A 23,884-nucleotide genomic window follows, 5' to 3' on the forward strand; every position below is an offset into this window, starting at 1 on the left:
TTGGGAATCCTTCCCTCAATCCTCCTTATCCCCATTTCTTCCCCCTTTCCCTTCTTTTTCTCATTCCCCGCCTTTTTTTCCCCATCCCCCCCTTTTTCCCTTCTTTTCCCCCCCTTTTTTCCCTTTCCCCCCTTTTCCCCCCCTTCCTTCCCTTTTCCCTCTCCCCCTTTTATTCCCTTTCCCTTCTTTCCCTTTTCCCCCTCTCTTTTTTTCCCTTTCTCCTTTTTTCCTCGTTCCCTCTCCCCTTCCCTAATTCCCTCATTTTTTCCCTTCTCCCATTTTTCCCCATTTTTTCCCCTTTTCCCCTTTTTCCCTTTCCCCCTTTCTCCCTTTTTCCCCTTTTATCCTTTTCCCTCTTCCCTCTTTTTCCCTCTTCCCCCTTTTTTCCCTTTTCCCCCTTTTCCCTTTTTCCCTTTTCCCCTTTTCCCCTTTTCCCCTTTTCCCCTTCTTCCCTTTTCCCCTTTTCCCTTTTTCCCTTTTCCCCTTTTTCCCTTTTCCCCCTTTTTCCCTTTTCCCTTTTCCCCCTTTGTCCCCTTTTTCCCTTTTCCCTTTTCCCCTTTTCCTCCTTCTCCCCCTTTATTCGACTTTTTTTCCACTTTTTTTCCCCTTTTTCTCCCTTTTTTTCCCCCAATTTCCCCCACTTTTCCTTCCCCCACTTCCCCCCCTTTTTTTTGGTGTCCCCCCCCCAGGCTTTTTTTGGGGATTTTTTTATTTTGGGGGGGGGAGGAGGGGATGGATCGGGCGGATGCTGGGCGGGAATTTCCCACAATTCCCTGCGCCGGGCAGGATGGAGCGGGACCGAACAGGGGAGGGAAATTCGGGATTTGGGGGAATTTTTTTTTTTGGGGGGGGGCGATTTGGGATTTTGGGGGTTATTTGGGATGCGGGGAGCGTTGTTTGGGATGTGTGGGGAATTATTTGGGATGTGGGGTGGGTTTTAGGGATTTGGGGTTGGTTTTTGGGATGCAGGATGGGGTATGGGGATTCGGGATATTTTTGGGGAGGGGATGTGGGATGGTTTTTTTTGGGGATTTGAGGTGGGTTATTTGGGAAGTGAGATGGGGTTGTTTGGGGGGGGGGTTATTTGGGATTTGGGATTGGGTTTTAGGGATTTGGGATGGGGTTTTGGGGGGGCAGGATAGGGTTTTGGGATTTGGGATTTTTTGGGGGGGATTTGGGGGGTGGGTTTTAGGGATTTGGGATGGGGTTATTTGGGATTTTGGATTTTTTTTTTTTTTTTTTTTGGGATGGCAGCGTCACCTGCGGTGGGGGGGGGGGGGTTTGGGTCCCGCCCCTCCCCCCCCCGCTCTGGGCGCGCGTTGCACAAGAATTTTGGGAAGGGGGGGGGGGGTGTGTGTGGGGATTTTTGGGAATTGCGCAATCCGGAGAGGGCGGCGGCTCCCACGGGGGGGGGGGGGGTGGGGAGAGCAGGGCCGGACCCCTCCCCCACTGCCCAGGGACCACCCCCCCCCCCCCAAAAAAAAAAAAAAACCCAGACACCACAACCCCCCCCAGCACCCCCCAAAATCCCCCCCCCCATATCCAGAGACCCCCCCAAATTGCCCCAAATTCCCCCAAAACTCTCCCCCCCCCCCCCCCCCCCCCGATCCCATTCCCGAAATCTTGCCGGATTTTTTTTTTTTTTTTTTTGGGGGGGGGGGGGGTTGGGATGAGTCAGAGTCTCGTGCTCCGGTGGGGGAGGGGCGGGGCCAGGCCCTCCCCCCCCTTTGTCCACCCCTCCCCCCCCTTTGTCCACCCCTCCCCCACCCCGCCGGGACCGCGGCGTTGTCACTGCCCAAAATCCCCCAAAAAATTCACACCCCGGATCCCCCAAAATTCAAACCCTGACACTCCCCCCACCCCCCCAAAAAAAAAAAAAATTCAAACACGTGACCCGCCCCCCCTCGGAGTGTGACCCCCAAATGAGAACCCGTGAGCCCCCAAAATTCACACCCGTGGGCCCCTAAAAATGGGATCCCCGTGTCCCCCCCCGTGTCCTGTCCCTGTCCCTGTCCCTGTCCCCTGTCCCTGTCCCCTCTCCCTCTCCCTGTCCCTCTCCCTGTCCCTGTCCCTGTCCCTGTCCCTGTCCCCTGTCCCTGTCCCCTGTCCCTCTCCCTGTCCCTGTCCCTGTCCCTGTCCCTGTCCCTGTCCCTGTCCTGTCCCTCTCCCTGTCCCTGTCCCTGTTCCTGTCCCCTCTCCCTGTCCCTGTCCCTTTGTCCCTGTCCCTGTCCCTAATCCCTGATCCCCTTTTCCCCACACAGGAGCCATGTCCCTGTCCCTGTCCCTGTCCCTGTCCCTGTCCCTAATCCCTGATCCCCTTTTCCCCACACAGGAGCCATGTCCCTGTCCCTGTCCCTGTCCCTGTCCCCTGTCCCTGTCCCTGTCCCTGTCCCTGTCCCTGTCCCCTGTCCCTCTCCCTCTCCCTGTCCCCTGTCCCTGTCCCCTGTCCCTGTCCCTCTCCCTGTCCCTGTCCCTAATCCCTGATCCCCTTTTCCCCACACAGGAGCCATGTCCCTGTCCCTGTCCCTGTCCCTGTCCCCTGTCCCTCTCCCTGTCCCTGTCCCTGTCCCTGTCCCTGTCCCCTGTCCCTGTCCCCTGTCCCTGTCCCCTGTCCCTCTCCCTCTCCCTGTCCCTGTCCCTGTCCCCCCCCGTGTCCCTCTCCCTGTCCCTGTCCCTGTTCCTGTCCCCTCTCCCTGTCCCTGTCCCTGTCCCTAATCCCTGATCCCTTTTCCCCACACAGGAGTCATATCCCTGTCCCCTGTCCCTGTCCTTGTCCCCTCTCCCTCTCCCTGTCCCTGTCCCTAATCCCTGATCCCCTTTTCCCCACACAGGAGCCATGTCCCTGTCCCTGTCCCTGTCCCTGTCCCTAATCCCTGATCCCCTTTTCCCCACACAGGAGCCATGTCCCTGTCCCTGTCCCCTCTCCCTCTCCCTGTCCCTAATCCCTGTCCCTGTCCCTGTCCCCTGTCCCTCTCCCTGTCCCTGTCCCTAATCCCTGATCCCCTTTTCCCCACACAGGAGCCATGTCCCTGTCCCTGTCCCTGTCCCTGTCCCTAATCCCTGATCCCCTTTTCCCCACACAGGAGCCATGTCCCTGTCCCTGTCCCTGTCCCTGTCCCTAATCCCTGATCCCCTTTTCCCCACACAGGAGCCATGTCCCTGTCCCTGTCCCTGTCCCTGTCCCCTCTCCCTCTCCCTGTCCCCATGTCCCTGTCCCTGTCCCTGTCCCCTCTCCCTCTCCCTCTCCCTGTCTCTGTCCCTGTCCCTAATCCCTGATCCCCTTTTCCCCACACAGGAGCCATGTCCCTGTCCCTGTCCCTGTCCCTAATCCCTGATCCCCTTTTCCCCACACAGGAGCCATGTCCCTGTCCCTGTCCCTGTCCCTGTCCCTGTCCCTGTCCCTGTCCCTAATCCCTGATCCCCTTTTCCCCACACAGGAGCCATGTCCCTGTCCCTGTCCCTGTCCCTAATCCCTGATCCCCTTTTCCCCACACAGGAGCCATGTCCCTGTCCCTGTCCCTGTCCCTGTCCCTGTCCCTGTCCCTGTCCCTAATCCCTGATCCCCTTTTCCCCACACAGGAGCCATGTCCCTGTCCCTGTCCCTGTCCCCGCTGTCGCTGTCGCTGCTCGTGGCCCTGCTGGCCTGGGGGGGGGCGCAGGGTCTGGTGCCACCCCCGGAGCTCAAAGGTGAGGGGTGGGGTGGGGGGGGCGGGGTCACATTTTGGGGGGATTTGGGGAGGGAGGGATCACGGGGTTGAATTTTTGGGGGGTTGGGGTGTCACGGATTTTAATTTTGGGGGGTTTTGGGGACAGGAGAGGTCACGTGGTCTCATTTTTTGGGGTGGTGGGGGGGGGGTCGTCGCACTCCAGGGGGTCACGAGTTTTATTTTTGGGGGGGGGAGGCTGAGATCGGGGGGAGTGGGGGTGCACGGAGTTCTCCATGGGATGGGATAATGGGATAATTAATGGGATCATTAATGGGATAATTAATTAATGGGATGATTAATGGGATAATTAATGGGATGGGGACACACCCAATTGTCCCTGAGGGGTATTTTCCCCAATTTTCCCCTTATTTTCCCCAATTTTCCCCCCAATTCCCCCCATCTTTTCCCCAATTTTCCCTCATTCCCTCCCCATTTTCCCTCTGATTTTTCCCCAATTTCCTCCCTATCTTCCCTCCCTTTCCCTATCTTTTTCCCAAATTTTTCCCATCTTTTTATCAAATTTTCCCCATCTTTTCCCCATCCTTTCTCCCTATTTCCCCCAATTTCCCCAAATTTTCCCCAATTTCCCCCATCTTTCCCCAAATTTTCCCCCTCTTCCCTCTTTCTCCATCTTTCCCCCATTTTCCCCCAACATTCCCCAAATTTCCTCCAACATTTTCCCGGTTTTCCCCCAAATTTCCCCCCATTTTCCCCCAAATTTCCCCACCTTTCCCCCCTGTTCCCTCTTTTTTTATCCCAAATTTTCCCTCAAATTTTCCCCAATTTTCCCCATCTTTCCCTCCACTGTTTCCCCATGTTCCCTTCATGTTTTCCCCCTCTTTCTCCCAATTTCCCACATCTTTTCCCCATCTTTTCCCCCATTTTCCCCAATTTCCCCCCCACATATCCCCCAAATTTCCTCAATTCCCCCCAAATTTCCTCCAACATTTCCACATCTTCCCCCCAATTTTCCCCCAATTCCCCCCCCATATTCCCCATGTTTCCTCCAATTTTCCCCATCTTTCCCCCCTTTTCCCTTCTTTTTCTCCCCCTTTCCCCAATTTTTCCCCCAATTTTCCCCATCTTTCCCTCCAATGTTTCCCCATGTTTCCTTCATCTTTCCCCCAATTTCCCCCCATCTTTCCCCCCATATTTCCTTCATCTTTTCCTTCATCCTTTCCCCATCTTTCCCCCGATTTCCCCCCAATTTTCCCCAATTTCCTACAACATTTCCCCAATTTTCCCCCATCATTCCCCCCAGTTTCCACCCAACTTTTCCCAATCTCCCCCAAATTTCCTCCAACGTTTCCCCCTATTTCCTCCATCTTTCCCTCTCTTTTCCCCCAGTTTTCCCCCAATTTCCCCCATCATTCCCCCATATCCCTCCCCATTTTCCCCCCAATTTTCCCGCCAATCCCCCAATTTTTTTTTTCCCAAAATTCCCGTGGTATTCCCAGAGCTGTCGGCGGCCGGCAGCCAGCGGGTGGAGGCCGAGCTGGCGCGGGCGTTGCGGGGCGTGAGGAGGATGAAATTCCTGATGGAGCAGAGCGGCCGGGAACACCGGGAGCTGCTGAGCGCCCTGAGGGACACCCGGCACGGAAAGGAGGTGGGAATGGTCGGGAATAACGGGAATGGTGGGATAACGGGAATGGTGGGATAACGGGAATGGTGGGAAGAGCGGGGAAATAAGGATAATGGGGATACTGGGGAAAATGGGAATGGGATATGGGGATAGTGGGGATAATGGGAATAGTAGGGAAAATGGGAAAATGGGAAAATGGGATATGGGGATAATGGGAAAGTGGGGATAATGGGAATAGTGGGGAAAATGGGAAAATGGGATATGGGGATAATGGGAATAGTGGGGAAAATGGGATATGGGGATAATGGGAATAGTGGGGAAAATGGGATATGGGGATAATGGGAATAGTGGGGATAATGGGAACGGGATATGGGGATAATGGGAATTGTGGGGATAGTGTGGAAAGTGGGAATGGAATATGGGGATAATGGGAAAATGGGGATAATGGGGATGTCGAGCACTGGGAGCTGCTGAGCGCCCTGAGGGACACCGGGCATGGAAAGGAGATGGGAATGGTCGGGAATAACGGGGATGGTGGGATAATGGGAATGGTGGGAATAGACGGAATGATGGGAATAGATAATGGGAATAGTGGGGATAATGGGATCGGGATATGGGGATAGTGGGGGTAATGGGATAATGGGATAATGGGAAAAATGGGAACAGGATATGGGGATAATGGGGATAGTGGAGATAATGGGAATAGTGGGGAAAATAAGGATAATGGGGATATTGGAGAAAATGGGAATGGGATATGGGGATAATGGGGATAATGGGGATAGTGGGAATAGTGGGATCGGGATATGGGGACAATGGGGATTGTGAGCACTGGGAGCTGCTGAGCATCCTGAGGGACAGCCGGCAAGGAAAGGTGGGAATGATTGGGAATGACGGGAATAGATAATGGGATCGGGATAATGGGGATAATGGGGATAGTGGGAATGGGGAATGATGGGAATAATGGGAATGGCGACAGGATATGGGGATAATGGGAACAGGAATGGGATCAGGAGTAATGGGAACAGGATCGGGAACGGGATCAGGAACAGGATTGGGAATGGGATTGGGAATGGGATCAGGGAATGGGAATAATGGAAATGGGAACAGAATGGGGACCATGGAATGGGAGTAATGGGAATGGGATCTGGATCGGGAATGGGATTGGGAATAATGGGAATAATGGGAATAATTGGGACGGGATTTGGAAAAGGATCAGGATTGGGGTCGGGATAAGGAATGGGAATAAATGGAATGGGATCGGGATTGGGAATGGGGATAATGAGAACGGGAATGGGATTGGGATCGGGAACAGGATCAGGAATGGGAATAAAGGGAATGGGATTGGGATTGGGATGGGTATAATGGGAACAGGATCAGGATTGGGAATGGGATCGGGATCAGGAATGGGAATAATGGGAATAATGGGAATAATGGGAATAATGGGAATAACGGGAATGGGATTGGGAACAGGATCAGGAATGGGAATAATGGGAACAGGAGTGGGATCAGGATCAGGAATGGGGAATGGGAATAAAGGGAATGGGATGAGGATCAGGAATGGGAATAATGGGAATGGAGAATGGGATTGGGGAATGGTATTGAGATAGACTGGGAATGGGACTGGAATAGACTGGGAATGGAATGGGATGGGCTGGGCATGGGATTGGGCTGGACTGGGAGCAGGGGATGCTGTCCTGGGAATGGTGTGTCCTGGATCCTGGGAATGGCGTGTCCCGGGAGTCTGGGAATGGCATGTCCCGGGAGTCTGGGAATGCTGTGCCTGGGGTAATGGTGTCCTGGAATCGGGAATGCTGTGTCAGGGATTGGATATCCTGGGAACAGGGAATGCTGTGTCAGGGATTGGATGTCCTTAGAAGGAGGAATGCCATTTTGGGAACAGGGAATGCTGTGTCAGGGATTTGGAATGCTGTGTCAGGGGTCAGGGTGTCCTGGGAACAAGGAATGCTGTGTCAGGGATTGGATGTCCTGGGAACAGGGAATGCTATCCCTGGAATTCGGAATGCTGTGTCAGGGATCGGGGTGTCCTGGGAGTCTGGGAATGCCGTGTCAGGGGTGTCCCGGGAATGAGGGAGTGGCGTGCGGGAGTCTGGGAATGCTGTGCCAGGGATTGGGGTGTCCCGGGATTCTGGGAATGCTGGGCCAGGGATTGCTTTGTCCCAGGAATTTGGGAATATCAGGCCAGGAATTGCTGTGTCCCAGGATTCTGGGAATGCCGTGCCGGGAGTCGGGCACTCCTGGCACTTTGGGAATGCCATGCTGGGAATTGCTGTGCCCTGGGACTCTGGGAATACTGTACCAGGGATCGTGGTGTCCCAGGACTCTGGGAATGCTGAGCTGGGAATCTGGGAATGATGTGCTTGGGATCGGGGTGTCCCAGAACACTGAGAATGCCATGTCGGGAATCTCGGAATGCCTTGCTGGGAACCAGGGTGTCCTGGGACTCTGGGAATGCCATGCTGGGACTCGGGGCATCCCAGAACTCTGGGAATGCCATGCCACGGACTGGGGTGTCCCAGAACTCTGGGAATACCGGGTTGGGAATTGCTGTGTCCCGGGAATCTGGGAATGCTGTGCCAGGGATCAGGGTGTCTCAGAACTCTGGGAATACCGGGTTGGGAATTGCTGTGTCCCAGGAATCTGGGAATGCCATGCCAGGGATCGGGGTGACCCAGAACTCTGGGAATACCAGGTTGGGAATTGCTGTGTCCTGGGAATCTGGGAATGCCATGCCAGGGATCGGGGTGACCCAGAACTCTGGGAATACTGGGTTGGGAATTGCTGTGTCCCAGGAATCTGGGAATGCCGTGCCAGGGATTAGGGTGACCCAGAACTCTGGGAATACCGGGTTGGGAATTGCTGTGTCCCGGGAATCTGGGAATGCCGTGCCAGGGATCGGGGTGACCCAGAACTCTGGGAATACCGTGCTGGGAATTGCTGTGTCCCAGGAATCTGGGAATGCCATGCCAGAGATTGGGGTGACCCAGAACTCTGGGAATACCGGGTTGGGAATTGCTGTGTCCCGGGAATCTGGGAATGCCGTGCCAGGGATTAGGGTGACCCAGAACTCTGGGAATACCGGGTTGGGAATTGCTGTGTCCCAGGAATGCCGTGCCAGGGATCAGGGTGACCCAGAACTCTGGGAATACTGGGTTGGGAATTGCTGTGTCCCGGGAATCTGGGAATGCCATGCCAGGGATCGGGGTGACCCAGAACTCTGGGAATACCGTGCTGGGAATTGCTGTGTCCCGGGGCTCTGGGAATGCCATGTCTGGACTCTCGGGTCTGTGCGATGTCCCGCCTGACGGCCGTCATTCCCAACAGGAAGCGGTGCGCGTGGCGCGGCAGAAGGAGCAGGAGCTGTCGGAGCGCGGGGAGCGCTGCAACGCCTCGGCCCTGGAGCTGTGGGAGCGCTGCAAGCCCTGCCTGAGGCAGCGCTGCCTGCGATTCTACTCCCGGACCTGCCGCAGCGGGGCCGGCCTGGTGGGACGGCAGGTGATGGAGTGGGGAAAAACACCGGGAAAGAGCAGGGCAAGGACGGGGAAAGGACTGGGAGAGGACTGGGAAAGAATGGGGGAGTCACTGGGTAAGAATGGGGGAATTACTGGGGAAGAAGAACTGGGAAAGAACCGGGAAATAACCGGGAAAGAACTGGGAAAGAACTGGGAAAGAGCTGGGAAACAACTCGGAAAGAACCGGGAAAAGAACCGGGAAAGAAGGAGAAAGAACTGGGAAAGAACTGGGAAAGAACTGGGAAAGAACTGGGAAAGAACTGGGAAAGAACGGGGGAATAACTGGGAAGGAACACGGGAATAATTGGGAAAAATGGAGGAATAACCAGGAAAGAACAGGGGAATAACCGGGAAAGAACGGGGGAATAACCGGGAAAGAACCTGGAACTGAGGGGGGAAAGAACAGGGAAACAGTGGGGAAATAGAAGGGAAATAATGGGGAAACAATGGGGAAATAGTGGGGAAATAATGGGAAAACACTGGGAAAACTGCGGGGAAACAACGGGAACAACAGGGAAACAACAAGGAAATAACAGGGAAATAACAGGGAAATAACAGGGAAATAATGGGAAAATAATGGGAAACTGGGGGGATTGGGGCTGGTCCCATTCCCATTCCCGTTAGCCAGAGGGTCAGGAGGTGAGGGACACCGGGATACAGGAAAATGGGGGAATTCAGCCTCATCCCGCTCCCATTCCCAGTAACTGGAAAAGGGTCAGCTGAGGGATCCCACAGGAATACCAGGAAAGGGGGGGGGGGTTTCCCCTGATCCCATTCCTAGAGGGATCCCATAGGGATATCAGGAAAAAAGGATTCTGATCCCATTCCCAGAGCGTCTCCAGCTGAGCGATCCCACATCACTCCAGGATACCAGGAACATCCAGATCCCAGTTTTGATCCCATTCACAGAGTTTTGGCAGGCGAGGGATCCCACAGCAATACCAGGAAAGGGGGGATTTTTCCCTGGATCCCATTCCTAGAGGGATCCCACAGGGATTCCAAGAAAGGAGGAATTTTGGTCCCATTCCCAGAGGGTCTCCTGATGAGGAATCCCACAGGGATACCAGGAATTGTGGGATCTTGCCCTGATCCCATTCTTAGAGGGATCCCAAAGGAATACCAAGAATTGTGGGATCTTACCCTGATCCCATTCCCAGAGTTTTGGCTGCTCAGCAATCCCACAGGGATACCAGGAATGGTTGGATCTTGCCCTGATCCCATTCCTAGAGGGATCCCACAGGAATACAAGGAAAGGAGGGATTTTGATCCCATTCCCAGAGCGTCTCCAGCTGAGCGATCCCACATCACTCCGGGATACCGGGAACATCCAGATCCCAGTTTTGATCCCATTCCCAGAGTTTTGGCTTCTGAGCAATCCCACAAGAATACCAGGAAAGGGGGGGATTTTTTTTCCCAAATCCAATTCCCAGAGGGATCCCACAGGGATATCAGGAATTGTGGGATTTCGATCCCATTCCCAGAGCGTCTCCAGCTGAGCGATCCCCCATCGTTCCGGGATACTGGGAACATCCAGATCCCAGTTTTGACCCCATTCCCGCTCCCTGCAGCTGGAGGAATTCCTGAACCACTCGTCTCCCATCTCCATCTGGGTGGACGGCGAGCGCCTGGATTCGCTCCTGGAGCGGGACGAGCGCCAGGAGCGGCAGCTGGAGGACCTGGAAGAACGTTTTGGGATCCTGGAGGACGGGATCGACGGAATTTTCTGGGATAGCTCCCTGCTCCAGGACCGGCTCCATCCCTTTTTCCAGGCTCCTTTTGGAGGTTTCCGCGAGGCCTCGAGGCCTCCGGTGCAGCGCCTGCGCTTCCCGCGCCGCTTCCGCCGCTTTTCTGGGAATCTCTTCCCGCTTTTCCAAAGCCCGCACGGCGGATTCCAGCAGCTCTTCCAACCGCTCTTCCACATCACCCAGCGCATGCTGGAGGGAGCCCACGGGAATTGGGAAATTCCCTTGGGAGAATCCTGGCCAGGTAAAAGGGAGGGGAGCGGGATCGGGGCAACGGGATTGCGGAATTTTGGGGGGTTTGGGGAGGAGATTCCTGGAAAATCCTCGAGGTTTCAGCACGATCCTAATCCGGGAATTCCTGTGGGAATTTGGGAATCACTAAGTTCCATTGGTGGTGGGATGGGATTTTGGGGATGTTGTCCCACCTTAATCCTGGCTGCTGTCACCGGAATGGGGTTTTTTGGGAATGTCCACGTGTTTGGGTTTTTTGGGAATGCTACTGGTGGGTTTTTTTGGGAATGCTGCAGGTGTTTGTTTTTTGGTTTTTTTTTTTTTTGGGGGGGTGGGAATTGTTGCAGGTTTTTCTCTTGGGAATGTTTAGGGTGTTTGGGTTTTCAAGGAATGTTGCAGATGGTTTTTTTTTGGGAATGTTGAAGTGTCTGGGCTTTTTGGGAATGCTGCTGATGGTCTTTTTGGGGGGGAATGTTGCAGGGTTTTCTTCTGGGAATGTTGCAGGTGGTTGTTTTTTTCTGGGAATGCTGCAAATGAATTTTTTGGGAATTTTGCAGGTGTTAGGGTTTTTCTGGGAATGCTGCTGATGGTTTTTTTTGGGGGGGAATGTTGCTGATAGTTTTTTTGGGAATATTGAAGTGTTTGGTGTTTTTTGGGAATATTGCGGACTTTTGGAAATGTTGCAGGTGTTTGGGAATGCTGTGATGATTTTATTGGGAATGTTGCAGGTGTTTGGATTTTTTTGGGGAATATTGCAGACTTTTCCCTTGGGAATGTCGTGGGTGTTTCAGGTTTTTTTGGGATTCCTGCCGATGTTTCTTCAGTGTTTGTTTATTTTTGGGATTGCTGCCGATGTTTTTCCAATATTTGTTTTTCTTTGGGATTCCTGCAGACATTTTCTCAGTGTTTTGTTTTTTTCCGTGATTCCTGCTGATGTCTTTTGGTGTTTTTTTTTTTTTTTTTTTTTTTTTTGGATTGCAGCCGATGTTTTTCCAATATTTGGGGTTTTTTTGGGATTGCAGCCAATGTTTTCCCAATATTTGGGGTTTTTTTGGGATTGCAGCCAATGTTTTCGCAGTGTTTTGGTTTTTGGGATTGCAGCCGATATTTTTCCAATATTTGTTGGGTTTCTTTGGGATTCCTGCCGATATTTTTTCAGTGTTTGTTGTTTTTTGGGATTACAGCTGATATTTTCTCAGTGTTTGTTTTTTTTTTTTTTTGGGATTGCAGCCGATGTTTTTTTTTTTTGGGAATATTGCTGCCGGTGCCATCACTGTCTGCCAACGGGGACGGGAGGGGCCCCAAATTCCAAGGAAAAAGCATTTTTATGGCGCCTGGGGGGTTGGGGGGGGGGAATTGGGGAGCTGAGGCCGGCCTGGAATTCCTGCAGAATCCCGGAATTTCAGCGATGACCGGATGGTTTGCCGGGAGATCCGGCGGAACTCGGCCGGCTGCCTGCGGATGAGGGATGAGTGTGAGCAATGCCGGGAGATCCTGGCCCTCGGTGAGCCGGGAACGGGAAAAATGGGAATAATGGGGATAATGGGGAATAATGGGGATAATGGGGAATAATGGGGATAATGGGGATAATAGGAATAATGGGAATGGGGACGGGAATGGAGGTGGGGATGGGAACAGGAATGGGAAAGGGAATGATGGGAATGATGGGGATGGTAACAAGGATGAGAATGGGGAGACTGGGAATGAGAACGGGAACAGGAATGGGAATAATGGGAATGGGAATGGGGATAATGGGGAGAATGGGAATGAGAATGGGAACAGGAATGGGAATAATAGGAATAGGAACGGGAACTGGGATGTGAATAGGAATGGGGAACGGGAATAATGGGAATAATGGGAATAATGGGAATAATGGGAATAATGGGAATAATGGGAATAATGGGGATGGGAACGGGGATGGGAATGGGGTCACAATTGGGGTTTTTGTGTGCATGGGGTGGGTCTGAGGGGGGATGTTTTGGGATCCATCCCTGGGGATGATTTGGGATCCATCCATGGAGGTGTCTTGGGATACATCCCTGGGGATGATTTGGGATCCATCCATGGAGGTGTTTTGGGATCCATCCCAGGGGATGTTTTGGGATCCATCCCTGGGGATGATTTGGGGTCCATCCCCGGGGATGTTTTGGGATCCATCCCAGGGGATGTTTTGGGATCCATCCCAGGGGATGATTTGGGGTCCATGCAGAGGGCAAGGGGAGTTTGGCATGGGGGGAATGTTCTGGGGTGGAAGGGGTGAATTTTCGGGTGTGGGGGGGATGGGTTGGGATGGGATCCATGGGTTGGACTGGGATGGGATCCATGGGATGGGATAATGGGATAATGTGATAGAATAATGGGGTGGGGTGGGGTGGGATTGGATAATGGGACAATGGGATAATGGGATCCATGGGAAGGGATCCATGGGATGGGATGGATGGGATGAGCCCCCCCAGGGCCGTGCTGAGCCCATCCCTATCCCAGACTGCGGGCAGGAGGATCCATCCCAGCAGGAGCTGCAGGAGCAGCTGGAGGATGCCGTGCGCGTGGCCGAGCGCTTCACGCGCCGCTACGATTCCCTGCTCCGGGAATTCCAGGAGGAAATGTTCAACACCTCCGGCCTCCTGGACCAGCTGAACCGCCAGTTCGGCTGGGTGTCGCGCCTGGCCAACTATTCCCTGGGATCCGACGGATTCCTGCAGGTCACCACGGTGAGCCCGGCGGGATTGGGGCCAAGGAGCGGGGCTGGGAACGCCGAAAGTGGGACAGGGCCACAAAGGGCCCTTTGTGCTCCGGCCGGGAATCTCTCGGAGCCGGATGCGGGCACCGGGATGAGAGCCAAGGTCAGGGGCCCGCCTGGGGCTCTCCAGCAGCCGTTCCGGCCTCTCAACTCCGGATCATCCCGTGGGATGAACCCGGCGCTGTGGTTCCAGGTGTTGTCCAAGGCTCCGAATCCCGAGGATCCGTCGGCGCCGGTGGACACGCAGGTGACGGTGCAGCTCTTTGACTCGGAGCCGCTGGAGCTGACCGTACCCGGGGACATCCCGTGGAACGATCCCAAATTCATGGACATCGTGGCTGACCAGGCGCTTCAGCACTTCAAGGAAAATGCAATGTGAGTCTGGGAAATTCCCAAAAAAAACCCAAAAAAACCCCTTGTGGGATAACACCGGGCTCATTCCGCTTTTTTCCCTTGTTCCCAGAGAGTAGCTGGGCGATCCTGCTGCTGCCGCCCCTCCGGATCCCCCTTCCAGGGGGGAATCGTCACCGTTGCTGGCGCCTCTCCCTTCCTGACCCTTCCCGCTGCCAGAACCCTCCTGGGGCCCCAAATGGCAAATAAAGGTAGAGTTGAACATCCCTGGCTCGGCTTCTGGAGTTTTTGGGACAATCCTGAGGGAAAATGGAGGGAAAAACAGCCTCGGATCTGTCCTTGAGGAATTGTGGAAATGAGGAATCAGGCCCCGTTCCCAAAGCTGATCCTGCAGGAGCCCCACAGGATTTGGGGACTGTCCCCACCCCATGGACACAGATCCAGGTGCCAGGGCCTGTCCCCATCCCTTGGGGACACAGATCCTGGTGTCAGGGATTTCCAGCCCCTCGTGTGCAGGGAAGAATTTCCGTTCAAAAGGAATCTCCAGGTCCCAGTTGGCCCCGGATGAGATCCTTGGGAACAATTCCCAGGGTAAATCCTGCTAGGACACCCTGGGGGACAATCCCTGCCCTCTCCCACCCCTGAGAATTCCCAAATTTCCACAGGATAACCCCCACAGACCCGCATGGAATGAGCTGGGACCAGAGGGGCTTTATTGGGAACACACATTTGGGAGTGGGTGGACCCAGCCCCAATCCCACCCCAGTCACTTGGGAATGGAGTAGAGGCTTCAGGAGATCCAGTTGGGGGTCCAAGAAGAGCCTCTCCACCCCTCACTGACATTCCCTTCGGGAAGAATTCCCAATCCCAATCTTTGGGATGCACATTCCAAGGATCATCCTCCCCTTGATGCCATTCCCTGAGGTGAGAATTCCCAATCCCAATCTTTGGGATGCACATCCCAAAGAACATTCCAGAGTATAAATCCTTCTGGGATCACTCTGCAGGTCAGTCCCTGCCCTCTTCCATCCCTGAGAATTCCCAAATTTCCACAGGATATGCCCCAGAGACCCCCATGTAATGAGCCGGGGGCAGAGGGACTTTATTGGGAACACACATTTGGGAGTGGGTGGATCCAGCCCCAATCCCACCCCAATTCCATCCTAATCCCTCGGGAATGGGGCAGAGGCTCCAATCTCCCGGGAGATCCGGCTGTGGCTCCGTATTCCACCTGGAAGAGCCAGCACAGCCTCTCCAATCCCATCTCTGACATTCCCTGCTGGGAGAATTCCCAGTCCCAATCTTTGGGATGCGGATCCCAAAAAACATCCACCCCTCAAGGCCATTCTTTGCCGGGAGAATTCCCAATCCCAATCTTTGGGATTCATATCTCAAGGAACATCCACCCATCTCTGACATTTCCTGAAAGGAGAATTCCCAACCCCAATCTTTGGGATGTGGATCCCAAGGAACACCCACCCATCTCTGATATTTCCTGAAAGGAGAATTCCCAACCCCAATCTTTGGGATGAGGATCCCAAGGAACACCCACCTCTCAAGGCCATTCCTTGCTGGGAGAATTCCCAGTCCCAATCTTTGGGATGCAGATCCCAATGAAAATTCTCCCCTCGATGCCATTCCCTGCTGGGAGAATTCCCAGTCCCAATCTTTGGGATGAGGATCCCAATGAAAATTCTCCCCTCGATGCCATTCCCTGCTGGGAGGATTCCCAGTCCCAGTCTTTGGGATTCACATCCCAACAAACACCCACGCACCTCTGACATTCCTTGAAAGGAGAATTCCCAGTCCCAATCTTCGCGACGCACATCCCAAGCACCATTCCCTAACCGGAATCTCGCTCATCCCCGACTGACACCGGCTCCCTCCTCCTCCTCACCGAGCAGCGCTTCCCTCTCCTCCCCATTCCCATTCCCACTCCCATTCCCACCCCCGTTCCCACCCGGCAGCAGGGCGCGGTGCAGGCCGTTGTAGAGCGCGGTTCCCAGCAGGAGCAGGGCGAATCCCGGGATTTGGAGCGGGTGGAAGCGCTCCCAGCGCAGCGCCAGGCTGAGGGCCCAGACCAGCAGCGTGCGCAGGCTGTCCAGCACCGTGCGCGTGGTCGCGCTCAGCTCCCGCGTCACGCTCAGCCCCGCGAAGTTGAAGAAGGAAATGCTTCCCACGTTCCCCAGCAGCGCCGCCAGGATCACCGGATCCCGCCGGATCTGGCAGAAAGCGTCCGCGGGATCTTCCAGGACGCCGCGAGGATTCCCGGAGAGCCGGCCGGCCGGGATGAAGGAGAACGGAACCAACAGCAGCGCCAGGATGGTGAAGCCGAACAAACCTGCGCGGGGGGGGAGAAAAAAATCCGGGGCTGGGAAATGGATTTTTCTGTGGATCGGCACCACCGGTGTCGCCACGGGATTCCGGGAATTCCGGACCTTCGGTGCCCACGGCGCGCAGCGGATGGACGTCGTGGCTGAAGATGAATTTCTCCTCCAGCACCATCTGGATGGACACGATGGCCTGGGCCAGCAGGATCAGGAGATCACCTGGGAAAAACCGGGAAAACAGGGGGAATAACAGGGAAATAACAGGAAGAAAGCGGGGAAATAACAGGGGAAATAACGGAAATAATTGGGAAATAACAGGGAAATAACAGGGGAATATAACAGGGGAATAACAGGGGAAATAATGGGAAATAACAGGGGAAATAACGGAAATAATCTGGAAACAACAGGAAAAAAACAGGGAAATAATAGGGAAAATAAAAGAGAAAAAGCAAGGAAAATAACAGGGAAAATAACAGGGAATATAACAGGAAATAACAGGGAAAAGGCAGGGAAACTAACAGGGAAATAACAGGGAGCAATCCCATCATCCCAAGGAGTTTTCCTGCCATCCCAAGCAGTGATCCCACCATTCCATGGAGTTTTCTGGCCCTCCCATGCAGTTTATCTGCCATTCCAAGGAGTGATTGCCCCATTCCAAGGACTTTTCCCACCATCCCAAGCAGTGATCCCACCAACCCCAGGAGTGATCCTGCCATCCCATGAAGATTTCCTGCCATTCCAAGGAGCAATCCCACCATCCCAAGGACTGATCCCTCCATCCCAAGGGCTGATCCCACCATTCCATGGAGTTTCCCCTCCATCCCAAGGACTGATTCCGCCATTCCATGGAGTTTCCCCTCCATCCCAAGGACTGATTCCGCCATTCCATGGAGTTTCCCACCATCCCAAGGACTGATCCCTCCATCCCAAGGAGTTTTTCCACCATTCCATGGAGTTTCCCCTCCATCCTGAGGACTGATCCCACCATTTCATGGAGTTTTCCCTCCATCCCGAGGACTGATTCCACCATTCCATGGAGTTTCCCCTCCATCCCAAGGACTGATTCCGCCATTCCATGGAGTTTCCCACCATCCCAAGGACTGATCCCTCCATCCCAAGGGCTGATCCCACCATTCCATGGAGTTTCCCCTCCATCCCAAGGACTGGCCCCACCATTCCATGGAGTTTCCCCTCCATCCCGAGGACTGGCCCCACCATTCCATGGAGTTTCCCCTCCATCCCAAGGACTGGTCCCACCATTCCATGGAGTTTCCCCTCCATCCCGAGGACTGATCCCACCATCCCCAGGAGCCATCCCTCTACCCCAGCATTCCCGGGATACCCGTGATCACGTCGGCCATCCCGCGCTCCGTGCCGCCAGATCCGCGCAGATCCGCCAATCCCACCAGCGCCAGCCCCACCATGGTGAGCACAATTCCCAACCAGTGGCTCCATTCCAACTTCCGACCCAGGAACGCCACCGAGAGGATCCCGGTGAAGATGATGAGGGAGCCCCGGAGCATCTGGAAGCTGGAGGCGCTGGTCATGTTCAGAGCTGTGGGAAAACAGCGGGAAAAGCGCTGAGGAGCTTCCCGAAATTTCCGCTTTTCCTGGAATTCTGCGGTCCCGGCCGTCAAATCCATCCAACAGAGGAGTCTCTGTGTTCTCCAGAGAGAGAGATCGGAGTGCGGGAATTCAGTTAAAACCTTCGGACGGATTGAAGTTAATGGAACCAATAATAGATGAAATAGAGGTGTGAGTTTAAGTTTTTGGGGAGTTTAAATTAAAATGTGTTTTAAACGCCTTGAAAAGTAAAAAACTCAGAATTCAGAGTGGAAAACGAGTCTCGGTGAGAGCTAAAAACATAACCCTAGATCATCAGTGTAGAAAACAAATTTCAGATTTGTAGGGAAAAAAAAAAAAAAACAACCCAAATTTGTAGAAAATAAATTTCAAAGATGAGTTTCAGTGAGAGCTCCAAAAAACACAGACCAGGCACAAGCGCAGGAAAACAAATTTCCAAAAAAAATCTCAGCGAGAGCTCCAAAATCGCAGTTTTAGACATAATAAAGACGCAGTAAGAAGATTTTACTGACATTAATTAATAATTAACGATTAATTAATATTAATATTTACTGATGTTAGTACTTTAGAATGTAAAACCAAGAAATCGGATGGGCTCGGAAGAAATGGTTGCGGTTCGTGTTTTTAGCTCGTTGGGTAATTTGTAAATAAAATTCCGTGTGTTGGGGGAGAGCTCTCTCGCTCGCTCTCTCCTTCCTCATCACCACCACCATCATCATCACCATCACCATCATCATCATCGTCATCATCATTACCATCACCATCATCATCATCAATCACCATCATCATCACCATCACCATCATCATCACCAATCACCATCATCATCACCATCACCATCATCATCACCATCACCATCATCATCACCAATCACCATCATCATCACCATCACCATCATCATCACCAATCACCATCATCATCATCATAACCACCACCATCACCATCATCATCATCATAACCACAACCATCACCATCATCAATCACCATCATCATCACCACCATCACCATCATCAATCACCATCATCATCACCACCATCACCATCATCATCATCACCACCATCATCATCAATCACCATCATCTTCATCGTCATCATCATTACCATCACCATCATCATCATCAATCACCATCATCATCACCATCACCATCATCATCACCAATCACCATCATCATCACCATCACCATCATCATCACCAATCACCATCATCATCACCATCACCATCATCATCACCATCACCATTATCATCACCACCATCACCATCATCATCCTCATCATCATCAATCACCATCACCTTCATCCTCATCATCATCAGCATCACCATCACCATCATCACCATCATCTTCATCAATCATCATCTTCATCAATCACCGTCATCGCCATCATCATTGTCATCATCTTCATCAATCATCATCTTCATCAATCATCATCATCACCATCACCACCATCATCAATCACCATCATTGCCATCATAATCATCTTCATCAATCACCATCATTGCCATCATCACCATCATCATCTTCATCAATCATCATCTTCATCAATCACCATCATTGCCATCATCATTGTCATCATCTTCATCAATCATCATCATCGCCATCACCACCATCATCAATCACCATCACCATCATTGCCATCATCATCATCATCTTCATCAATCACCATCATCACTATCACCATCATCATCTTCCTCAATCATCATCTTCATCAATCACCATCACCATCATCATCTTCATCCCCCGGGAGCTGCTTCTGCTCTAGTCGGGACTTTGTTGTATTTGGGATTTTATTTCTATTTGGGATTTTCTTCTATTTAGGACTTTTCTTCTATTTGGGACTTTATGCTATTTGGGACATTACTCCATTTAGGGTTTTACTTTTATTTGTGACTTTTCTTCTGTTTGGGACTTCACTTCTAATCAGGATTTTATTGTATTTGGGACTTTACTTCTGATTTTGACTTCATTCTATTTGGAGTCCCAAATTCTTCTACTTAAGACTTTACTTTTGTTTAGGACTTTATTCTGTTTAGGAGTTTTCTTATATTTGGGAATTTTCTTCTATTTATGACCTTACTTCTAATCGGGACTTTATTCTATTTAGGACTTTACTTTTGTTTAGGACTTTATTCTATTTGGGATTTTATTTCTATTTGGGACTTTACATCTATTTCGGACTTTTCTTCTATTTGTGACTTTATTCTTTTTGGGACTTTATTCTATTTAGGACTTCATTTCAAATCAGGACTTTTTTGTATTTGGGACTTTTCTTCTATTTGGAACTTTATTGTGTTTAGGACTTTACTTCTAACTGGGACTTTATTCTTTTTGGGACTTTATTCTATTTATGACTTTACTTCTATTTAGGACTTTATTCTGTTTGGGACTTTATTGTATTTGGGACTTTACTTCTATTCGGGACTTTGGATTGGGACTTTTCTTCTATTTAGGACTTTACTTCTTTTTGGGATTTTACTTCTGATTTGGACTTTATTGTATTTAGGACTTTACTTCCATTTGGGACTTTGCTTCTATTTAGGACTTTATTCTATTTAGGACTTTGCTTCTATTTGGGACTTTACTTCTGATTTGGAGTAACCAGGACTTTACTTCTATTTAAGACTTTTCCTTCTGTTTAGGGACTTTTCTTCTATTTGGGACTTTACTTCTGATTTGGAGTAACCAGGACTTTACTTCTATTTAAGACTTTTCCTTCTGTTTAGGGACTTTTCTTCTATTTGGGACTTTTCCCCAAAATCTTTTAGCACGGATTTTCCCACTCGTGACCCTTTCCCTTCGGGGGCTGGCTCACCTTCACGATAAACAACTTCATAGCAGCCAACAACTGCTCGGCTCTTTTGGAGATTTAAATCTAAAATCCCGGTGGGAAAAGCGGGAATTCCGTGCCGGCACTCACCCACGTACATGATGCTGGTGCCGGCCATGTCGCACAGGGCGGGGGGCAGGAACAGCAGGGACTTGAAGGGTCGGGATGGGGTCGGGATCGGGATTTGGGTCGGATCCGCGCGGCGCCGATCCCGCAGGAGCAGCAGGTAAAACACCGGGAGGCAGGAAAATTCCCCCAGGAACATCCCAGCGGCCTGAGGGACACGGGAGTCGAGGAAAATGGGGATTGGTGTGGGAATGCGGGGTTGGGGAGGGAATGAGGGGGAGAAGATGGGGGAATGTGGGGATGGGAGGTGGGAAATGGGACGGTGGGAAGGAAAAGGGGCTGGAAATAGGAATAACGGGGTTCACCTGCAGGAATTTGGGCCGGAAGGTGGAAAAGGGGGCTGGAAACTGGAATGGGGGGACTCGTCCGCAGGAATGGGGGCCGGAAGGAGGAAAAGGGGGATCACGGGTCGGAAAAGTGGCTGGAAACGGGAATAATGGGGTTCACCTGTAGGAATGGGGGTGGGGAGCTGGAAAGTGGGATGGGAACTGGAAACTGGGATGGGAGCTGGATACTGGGACAGGGGAGCTGGATACTGGGACAGGGGAGCTGGATACTGGGACAGGGGAGCTGGATACTGGGACAGGGGAGCTGGATACTGGGACAGGGGAGCTGGATGCTGGGATAGGGGAGCTGGATGCTGGGATAGGGGAGCTGGATGCTGGGATAGGGGAGCTGGATGCTGGGATAGGGGAGCTGGATGCTGGGATAGGGGAGCCCCCTGCTGGAAAGCGGAGCTGGATACTGGGATGGGGGAGCTGGATACTGGGATAGGGGAGCTGGATGCTGGGATAGGGGAGCTGGATACTGGGATAGGGGAGCTGGATACTGGGATAGGGGAGCTGGATACTGGGATAGGGGAGCCCCCTGCTGGAAAGAGGAGCTGGAACATGGAATGGGTTTGGGTGGGGGGGAACACGGAATGTGGGGGATCACCTGCAGGAAAGGGGGATGGAAGCTGGAATAGGGGCAAGGATCGGGAATGGGGTTGGGATTGGGGTCAGGAATGGGGCAGGGATCAGGAATGGGGTCAGGAATGGGGGTCAGGAATGGGAAGGAATGAAGCAGGAATCGGGAATGGGGATAGGATCAGGAATGTGATCAGGAATGGGACTGGGATTGGGAATGGTTTTGGGATCAGGAATGGGAATGGGGCAGGGATTGGGAATGGGGCAGGGATCGGGAATGGGAATGGGACTGGGATTGGGAATGTCTCCCACCTGCAGGAAGGGGTGTTGGAACCTGTGCTCCTCTGTCCCATCGCAGCCGGGGACGCTGAAGTTGTCGGCCCACCTGGGAAGGGTCAGGGCAGCGATCGGGATCGTCCCAAAATCCTGAAATCCCGCCCAGGGCTCTGCTCTGGGACACTTCCGGGGCCGGGATGTCCCCAGGGAAGGTGACACCTCTGGGGACGCCCCGGCCTGGCCAGGTCCTGGCTAGGATCCCGGGATTGAGTGACAGCTGGGAATGGGACACCGGGAATGGGACACCCCATGTCCCAAAACTCTGGATCTGGGATCCCAGGATTGAGTGACAGCGGAAAATGGGACTCCTCATGTCCCAAAAATCTGGATCCCGAAGGACACCGGGAAAGGGACACTCCCACGTCCCAAAAATCCAGATCCTGAGGGACACAGGGAATGGGACATAGGGAATGGGACACCGGGAATGGGATACTGGGAATGGGACACCGGGAATGAGACACTGGGAATGGGACACTGGGAATGGAACACCGGGAATGGGACACCGGGAATGGGACACTCCCCATCCCAATAATCTGAATCCCAAGGGATACTGGAAATGGGACACAGGGAATGGGACACAGGGAATGGGACACCGGGAATGGGACTCCCCCTGTCCCATAACGCCAGATCCCAGAGGACACCAGCTCCATAAAAATCACTGGATGCAAGGCTGGGCTGCCCCAGCCCCAGTTTGGGGTAAATCCCAAATCCCACTTTTTTTTTTTTTTTTTTTGTAAATCCCAGGTTTTTTGGGCGCTCCCTTTGGATGCGGATTTCCCATCCCACGGACCCTTAGTGTCCCACACGCCCCCCAAATCCAGCCGGGAATGTCGCCAACCCCCACCGGGACCCCTCCCATCCCAGTTTTCCGCCAGTTCCGGGGGATCCGGGGCTGACTCATTCCCGGGGTTTCGCAAGAGGCTTTTTTGGGACCTCACGTGTCCCCTCCGGGCCCCGTGCCTCAGTTTCCCCTTCCGGGGCTCCCGGGCTCCGCTGGGATCCTCTGGGATCCTCTGGGATTTACTGGGATGAGCCGGTCGGGCAGGTCCGCCCTGCCCGGGCAGATTTTGGGATCCCCTCGGACTGGCAGTGACGTCACTCCAGCCCTTCCCGGGATTTTTGGGGTGTGGGAGGAGCCGCAGGGGGATCTGGATGAGGGGGGGATGGGGGAGGCTCCACCCCAAAAAAACGGGCAACCCCAAAAAGAGCCGGACCCCCACCCCAAAAGGATCCCAGCGGGAATTGGGGTGGGGACACCTCGGTGACCCCAAATCCCTGGATTTGGGGGGTGTGGAGGGGGGCAGGGAGGGGTCCACAAGGCCACTCAAGGGGACACAAATCGCGACAGCGCCGAGCTTTGGGGGGGGGGGGGGGGAAGGGGCGGAAGGGATGAGGGGCGGGGACCAGGGGTGGGGTTTGGGGGGAATTTTGGGGCATTTTGGGATTTGGGGAGGATTTTGGGGGGACTCACTTGGCCGCCAGGGTGTTGATGGAGCCGGTGAGGAGCATGAGCGCGGCCAGGCCCAGCTGGTACCGGGACCACGCCATGGCCCCCCCCGGGACACGCCCACAAACGGGGACAACCCCCTGAGACACGCCCACAAACGGGGACACGCCCCCAAAAGACACGCGCCAATAAGGATGTACCCAGGACACGCCCCCAAACGGGGACACGCCCCAGGACACGCCCCCAACGCCCAATCACGACCCCCGGCCACGCCCCGTTCCAATGTGACCACGCCCACAGAGCCAAGTGTATCATCGAACCACGCCTCCTAATTTACATAACCACGCCCCCATGCCATCTGCTGCTGCGGTGCTGCCGGGGCCGGGAATTCTGTCCTGGAGATTTTGTCCCGGGAATTCTGTCCTGGGAACTGTGTCCTGCGAATTCTGA

At 53.2% G+C, this 23,884-nt stretch overlaps 2 protein-coding genes across 2 annotated transcripts; one reads left to right on the plus strand and one right to left on the minus strand.

Annotated features, from left to right (window-relative positions):
* Positions 1–3,617: 3,617 nt before the first annotated feature.
* On the plus strand, positions 3,618–14,117 carry CLU (clusterin; the record flags this gene model as incomplete). Its single annotated transcript, XM_062488363.1, has 8 exons — positions 3,618–3,687; positions 5,165–5,313; positions 8,632–8,802; positions 10,388–10,805; positions 12,183–12,296; positions 13,277–13,503; positions 13,726–13,907; positions 13,996–14,117. Coding segments are annotated over 8 exons (1,338 nt in total), but the record flags the coding sequence as incomplete, so codon positions are not given.
* A 1,625-nt stretch (positions 14,118–15,742) lies between these two features.
* Positions 15,743–23,535, minus strand: SLC35F6 (solute carrier family 35 member F6). The gene is made up of 6 exons (XM_062488364.1): positions 23,459–23,535; positions 21,964–22,036; positions 20,708–20,891; positions 17,556–17,768; positions 16,322–16,432; positions 15,743–16,224 (listed from the first exon to the last, which is right to left on the minus strand). The coding sequence occupies exons 1-6, from the start codon at positions 23,533–23,535 to the stop codon at positions 15,743–15,745; spliced, it is 1,140 nt and encodes a 379-aa protein (XP_062344348.1).
* Between the last annotated feature and the right edge of the window lie 349 nt (positions 23,536–23,884).

Source organism: Cinclus cinclus, chromosome 3 (assembly GCF_963662255.1).
Source record: "Cinclus cinclus chromosome 3, bCinCin1.1, whole genome shotgun sequence".
NCBI lineage: Eukaryota > Metazoa > Chordata > Aves > Passeriformes > Cinclidae > Cinclus > Cinclus cinclus.